General features: G+C 42.1%; 1 protein-coding gene across 1 annotated transcript; it reads left to right on the top strand.

The window, feature by feature from the left end:
• The first annotated feature begins 343 nt into the window (after positions 1-343).
• On the top strand, positions 344-3,872 carry LOC136450183 (cytochrome P450 CYP72A616-like). Its single transcript, XM_066450532.1, has 5 exons — positions 344-736; positions 1,382-1,602; positions 1,717-1,961; positions 2,236-2,614; positions 3,283-3,872. Exons 1-5 carry the CDS (start codon positions 376-378, stop codon positions 3,706-3,708), a joined length of 1,632 nt encoding a protein of 543 aa, XP_066306629.1. The 5' UTR covers positions 344-375; the 3' UTR covers positions 3,709-3,872.
• The last annotated feature ends 3,286 nt before the right edge of the window (positions 3,873-7,158 follow it).

Genomic DNA, 7,158 nt, shown 5'->3' with positions numbered 1-7,158 from the left:
GCGCTTGCCTCCGCCGTGCTCGCGCTCGCCGCCGCCGGTGCCATGCTCGAGCTCGTGCTCACCGCCGCCGCCGCGCCTCGTAGCCTCGTTTTGTTTTTCCGGGTTTGGATGGTTTTAACCGTGACCGGATAGGAGGCTGTCGAAGTCTTCGTGGGGTAGACGGATTTTAGCCCAGACCGCAGTGTAACCGTGATGCTGGTTTTTCCTGGGCTGGTTACGGTCCGGCCGCCGGTTTAACAAAACCGTTGAACAGGGTTAACTCGCGGAGACTCCAAGCACAAAAAGGAGAAAGTGGCCAAAAGACGCATACGTGTCAGCCCCATCGTCGTATATTTATTTAAGAAGGACTCGCCGCAACCACACATCGGCCGGCGCATGCCTCTGCCTTTCCTCTGCTTCTCTTCCACTGCACCGACCGCCGAGGCACCAATGGCGACCCGCGTTCTGCTGATGCTGCGGGAAACCTCTCCGTGGGCGCTGGGCGGCGCGGCGGCGTCTGTGGCGCTGCTGTGGCTGGTGGCCTGGACGCTGGAGTGGGCGTGGTGGACGCCACGGCGGCTAGACCGAACCCTGCGGGCCCAGGGCCTCAAGGGCACCAGGTACCGCCTCCTCACCGGCGACGTGAGGGAGAACGCCCGACTCAACCGAGAAGCCCGCACGAAGCCACTGCCGCTTGGGAGTCACGACATCATCCCCCGCGTGCTACCCATGCTCCACAACCTGGTAAAGGATAATGGTAATTTCTATGTGCCTAGATGGCCAGATCATTCCCCATATCTAAAATTGATTCCTTTTGTTCCAGTTATTGAGGGGAAATCATTTGTTGCGATTTTTTAATTTTTTAGCTCATTTCCTGCGATTTTTAGCATATTTACTCCGTGAACGCCCAAGAAGGACATAGGGTACGAATATACAGGAGCTGAATCAGAAGTTCGGAACGTTTGGTTCGAGATTAGCTTGGGTACCTTTTATAGGCTTAACACTACAATTATCCACTCACATGCAACAAGTATCTTGATTGTACGCTGATGGATGAAATAGTTGACACAATTATCCAGGCACATCCCCCGCTTAAGATAGAATAGCTTAATGCAACGACTGCAATTATTTCTATTGCTAGCGTGCAGTATGTTCAGAAAGAAAACATGCGGATATGCACTAATGGGGTATTTACGTGCGTGGAATGGACATGACCAAGTATGAAATCAGATCATAGATTTTGATTGCACGTGTCAAAATATTGAACTAGATATCCTTGACAGTCAGTTTATTTTCCCAGTTCTGAATCATGTTTTGTGGCTGCCAAAATCCTCGCAAAATGGTTTGGTTGCAGTTTGCTAGTCCTCCTATAGCCCTTACAGGGTTCTAAACTGAAATGCAGGGACACATTCATTCACTTGGTTTGGCCCGACTCCGAGGGTGATAATTCCGGACCCAGAATTAATGAGAGAGGTTTTGTCTAACAAGTTTGGCCACTTCGGCAAACCACGGTTTAGCCGTCTTGGCAAGTTACTAGCCAACGGGCTCGCAAATCATGAAGGCGAGAAATGGGCAAAACACAGGAGAATTCTCAATCCTGCATTCCACCATGAGAAAATAAAGGTCATTATTCACTAAATTTGTTCCCATGGATATATTTTTCTTGGTTCAAATTGTAGTATATCATATTGGATAGTGAACACCCTAAGTGAACTAACATTGTTTTTTCATTCACAGCGGATGCTGCCTGTATTTGCTACCTGTTGCACCGATATGATTAACAGATGGGAAAATTCAATGTCTTCGGAGGGATCTTCTGAGATAGACGTCTGGCCTGAGTTCCAAAATCTTACTGGAGATGTTATCTCAAGAACCGCATTTGGTAGCAACTATCAGGAGGGCATGAACATTTTCCAGCTGCAAGGAGAGCAGGCTGAACGCCTTATACAATCTTTTCAAACAATATTTATCCCTGGCTACTGGTTTGTTCTTTTCCTTATAAACAACAGCAATTTGTTATGAGACTCACTGCGTAGGAATATTTGCTTATCCATGTTTTAAGGTAATGATTTGATATCATTTCTAGTAAAGGAAGAGATACAGAAAAGACTTCTCCACATCCAAGAATATTTTGAACACAATCTGCATTTCACTTCTACTTCAATTGTCCAAGCTGGGTAGGGGGATAAAGACTAGGGACGTTCTGCGGTAGGAATCAAGAATCTGTTATGTTATAACACTGTTGAACATATGCAGGCTCTTGCCCACCAAAAATAACAGAAGGATGAAAGAAATTGATCGGGAGATCCGTAAAGTTCTGCATGGAATAATCAAGAAAAGAGAGAGGGCTTTTATAGATGGTGAAGGAAGTAATGATGACTTGCTAGGCTTATTGGTTGAGTCAAATATGAGAGAATCAAATGGGAATGCAAAACTGGGAATGAGTACCGATGATATGATCGAGGAATGCAAGTTATTTTACTTTGCAGGTATGGAGACCACATCAGTCCTGCTTACATGGACATTAATTGTGCTAAGCATGCACCCCGAATGGCAAGAGCAGGCAAGAGAAGAAGTTTTAAACCACTTTGGAAGAGGTGGACCAGATTTTGATAGCTTGAACCGCCTGAAGATTGTAAGTATGAATCATTGTTCTTTTGTTCAATGAAATGCAGAAATTGATAGATATTAAAGACATTATTAATTTGGAGCAATTGGAACTCTGCCACCACTTTGAACACTGTTACAAGCTTGCCAACAGAAAATTGCATAAATACCACTAACACTGTCATTTGAGTGGCATTCGTACAATAAATAACAATAAAACCAGTGACAAAATTGCAAATGCCCCTATTAAGTTTCCATTACTTTATCAGGATTAGATTGACAAAATACTAAACAATTCATCTAAAAATAGCTACTTTTTGTGATTTTAATTTCCAGACAATTGAATTCTGCTGATAGTTGTCTGCATGTCATTCTGGTGGAGAAACTGCTGGTTTGCTTCTAGAACTGTGGGGCCTTACATTCCAACAATGTTAACATTAATATCTTGAACGACTCACTGAATATACTGTAGAAACATGCTGGAGATGACCTAAACTTTGTGCCGAAGGAACCTTATTATTTACATCTTGCATCCTTTTTGGAAATTGCAGTTCTAGACCGCTTCTGTTTATATGTGTGAGAAACCCCCCAATAACTGTGAAACAAAACTTTTCTGAGGGAAAAACAGGATATCTGATATTTTTTTCTATTGTGTATCAGGATTAATGATCTTGACCCTCTGTTTTGGTTCTGCAGGTAACCATGATTCTATATGAGGTCCTTAGGTTGTACCCACCAGTAATCTTACTAACCAGAAGAACTTACAAGGAAATGGAGCTTGGTGGCATCAAATATCCTTCAGGCGTGAGCCTTCTACTGCCCATCATCTTCATTCACCATGATCCAAACATCTGGGGAAAAGACGCAAGAGAGTTCAATCCACAGAGGTTTGAGGATGGCATTTCCAATGCGACCAAGCATCAGGCCGCCTTCTTTCCATTTGGATGGGGTCCCAGGATCTGCATAGGCCAGAACTTTGCGTTGCTGGAAGCGAAGATGGCACTGTGCACCATCCTTCAACGCTTCTCCTTTGAGCTCTCTCCATCCTACACTCATGCGCCATACACCGTGATAACTTTGCACCCTCAGCATGGTGCTCAAATCAGGTTGAAGAAGCTTTGACCATGATGGTCATACTGAATGGCAAAACATATGCTGCTAGTAACATATAGTGATTGTGCATGCATGTAGTTTTAAATTCACCTTTGATATGAATAATGAGAAGAAAGTGTGTATGAATGGATAAATTGGTTGATGGAAATGTTATAGTAACATGTTTACGCTCAGCTAGCATTAACCAAAGTATATTTTTCAAAGGTTTTCTCTTACTCTTCAAACCATTTTAACCTTACTCTTGAAACCATCAGTCGATTTTTAATGCAATGCATTTGTCAGACCTCACAAATGGCACTAGATAACTAAAATGCAAAACACATTTGACCCTCTTGATACTATGGTTATATAGCCTAAGAACTCGGGTCATTTAACATCCTATAATCACCTTAGGACTGGCAAAATTTAAACCCTTATCTTACACCTTTGTCTTGAGTCTTATCGATATGTTTCCTGCCATCTTCACCATGACATCCATGTTGCTCAATGGCTCCATGTGAACTAACATGTTATCTTTTAATATCTCACTTGAAATGTTAGTTCACAGGTGTTGTCATTAGTTATCAAAACTGAAATAGGGACCTGGATGCTTTCAATGTGACACTGATTCGTACAATGCTTGTTGATGATGGGGCAATTTTGAATTTGATGACCTATTCCATCTTTAATTAAGAAGTTGACTAAATTGGATGATAAGCTTATAAAGGACCAACATAACACTTAGAGTTGAACCTATTGGTGCTGTCGGCACGGAAATTCGTCTCGTGCCGGGCACACGAGCAAGCCGGAAGAGTCTACTCGATGGAGCTGGAGATCCGTCTGGCTTCAACGCAGGGATGATCGATCCTGCGTACTCCTCCCGAGACGTGCCAGTCAATTTGACCTTGCAATTGACAAGGAGAGAGTCCCTCGTTTTTATAGATTCCAAGGAGGTAATAGCACATAAACTAGCAATGTTGCGTCGAGAATTATGCTAGTGAAAGACTTAATAGTACTATATTACCACCATACTTACTACAGCTATCTTATACCTGGATATATAGTCATATATCAATAATCATTAAACCCAATCACCTCAACACACCCATCATCTTTGAGGGTAACTAACCTTTCTCGCGCAGTCCAAGTAATTACTCTTCCCCTTTAAGATTGCATCCACTCTTCCTTCTAGTTGGTTTCTATGTAATATAGACTCAAAATCCATTATGATTTCTCCCATAATCTCTTCTATATCATCATCATCATCATGATCATGATCATTCATGTCGATGGCTATAAAGACTTCATTATACCAACGGCTATATCGTATTCCTGGAGAACTAGCCTCTAAGACAGTATCAAATACTTTACGATAGTAAAGATCCAGAATCACTCTTGTTAGTTCACCTACACGTGATACCCCTGACTGTTCTTTAATCTTACCCTTTTCCCCATTGATAGGAAGACTCACAACCTGTTTGATTAGGTCTTTTAAAAGAAGATATCCTCCCATCCCGAGGAGAGATTCCTTTATTTAGCATTGGTCCCTCTATAGCAGTCATATCCATTTTATTAAGTTTTTTAGTTATCCCTTTGGGATATCGTTTTGTTTTAGCTGATCTTAGTATTGGTGTTTTTTTATGGATTGCTATTTCAAGTATTGCTCCTATTGGTCTTCTCATGGCAGGATATAGCTCAAATAAGAAATATTCTTTTTCAGGCGGTCTACGAGCGGCTGCTCAATCTATTAGTTATGAAATACCATTAACTTTTTGTGTACTAGCAATATCTCTACATGTGATTCGTTAAAATAGGATCTTTTTCCTCTAAAATACATTGAATGCTTATCTTCCTTTGCTTATTCTGTATTCGCGTTGGTAAGTTAAACTCGATAGCTATATGAGTGAAACAAAACAGCTTATTAATTTGTTGTAAAAATAAAAAATCTCATTTCCTACGTACAAGAAAAAAGTTCAAGTAAACATAAGCAGTGTAAACTCTTTACCCCAAGGTTGAGATTGTTTAATTAGTCATCATATCTTGAAGCGGGCAAGAATAAAGGATTCACGATATGGAATTCCATTACTAGAATATTTTGAGTTATTACTATAATTTAAACTTATAACCATAAGGCAATCCATCAAAAGTTAGTGAGGGATTAGGAACACTAAAGTACATACAGGATTAGTAATGAGAGAATCTAAATCATTAGACATTTTTCCTGATAAAAGATCGGCTATTCCCCTAAGAAAGCAAAGGGGTATTCTTCCTTCATAGATTCCCGATGCCGAGCTACTCTTGATAGGCTTTCCAAGACCAAGTTTATAGAATGATCCCTTGCACATTGAGCAAGACAGTGTATTCTTTAGGTTGGAGTAAGATCAATGGAGCCGAAAGTAAAGCATCGGTAGTGAGGCTTTCCTCCATGAGGAATTAATCCTTTGGTCGTCAATGGGAACTTTAAGACGAGAGCCAATGTGTCCAAACTTCCGGCTGAATTGTTGCTTTCTAGTGGCCGACCATCCTTCCAGACCTTCTCTAGAGCTCTTCAATCCTTCCTCCTAAGATCCAGGCTAACTTTTTCAAGCAATGGAATGACTGGTAGGCGATCTCAGGCTCGCTCGTCGTTGGGTAGTTTCCGATAGTTCTATCACCATTCCAGGCTCTTCGCATATAGAGAACTCGAAGGTGGTCGATGTAATAGAGCAGGCCTGAGGCCATTACGTACTTTCTTTGTTTAAGTTATTATTGAGAGGGTCTTTCAATGATAGCTATACACAATGAGCGCTGTTTTCTACATGCGAGATGAAATGCCATTCAAGAGCGGATAAGGCTAAAAAGAGAAAAAGCAGGGCTTGGCTTATTCTATTCATCTGCACCACCTGACAGAGATTCTTTCACAGCCTCGTTCAGCTAGTAGAATTCTTTCTAGATCTCGTTCTTTTCACTTTCTGGGCTGAGACCGTCCAATTTCATTCTTGCCTGGGAAGAGAGGATCGGAACTCACACTCGATCCCTACTCTTTCCTCGTACTTCACAGGTTTTCGAGGCCGAGGGTGAACTGGACTCGCATTCACTTGCTGGGAAAAAGAGAGTGGATCAGGCTACGACTGAGGCTGAGGATAGGTCACAGGACGGATGAGGTAAAGTATTCCAAAACGGAGGATTCCAACCCGAGGAAGTAGGTCAACCACCTTGAATATGGCTCCGTGGAAGTAGTTAGGGGATAAGCCCAAGGAGGATAGGCCTATGGGATTTCCACAATGAGTCCTAGTACCAGGTAGGTTAAGGCGTAATAAGTCAAAGAGGTCTTAGCGGAACTCGATAGGCCAAAAAGGAGGGACTCATCAAAGGAAGTTGCCGACTCGGGTAGGTAAGCAAGAAAGTAGACTCCTTCATCGGCCAGGGTACTCCTGAAATCTATCTCAGTAGGGAAAAGAGGAGTTATGGTATAGAGAATTCTGACCTAAATGGATGCAT

The sequence above is a fragment of the Miscanthus floridulus genome, chromosome 5 (genome assembly GCF_019320115.1).
Source record: "Miscanthus floridulus cultivar M001 chromosome 5, ASM1932011v1, whole genome shotgun sequence".
NCBI classification, from domain to species: domain Eukaryota; kingdom Viridiplantae; phylum Streptophyta; class Magnoliopsida; order Poales; family Poaceae; genus Miscanthus; species Miscanthus floridulus.
The sequence above is the reverse complement of the archived record's forward strand: the minus strand, read 5'-3'. Positions and strand labels throughout refer to the sequence as shown.

Coding starts and splice junctions, on each gene's coding strand:
- LOC136450183 (XM_066450532.1), top strand. CDS start 376: ATGCCTCTGCCTTTCCTCTGCTTCTCTTCCACTGCACCGACCGCCGAG. Junction 737..1,381: donor CAACCTGGTAAAGGATAATG/GTAATTTCTATG, acceptor ACTGAAATGCAG/GGACACATTCATTCACTTGG. Junction 2,615..3,282: donor GCTTGAACCGCCTGAAGATT/GTAAGTATGAAT, acceptor TTGGTTCTGCAG/GTAACCATGATTCTATATGA.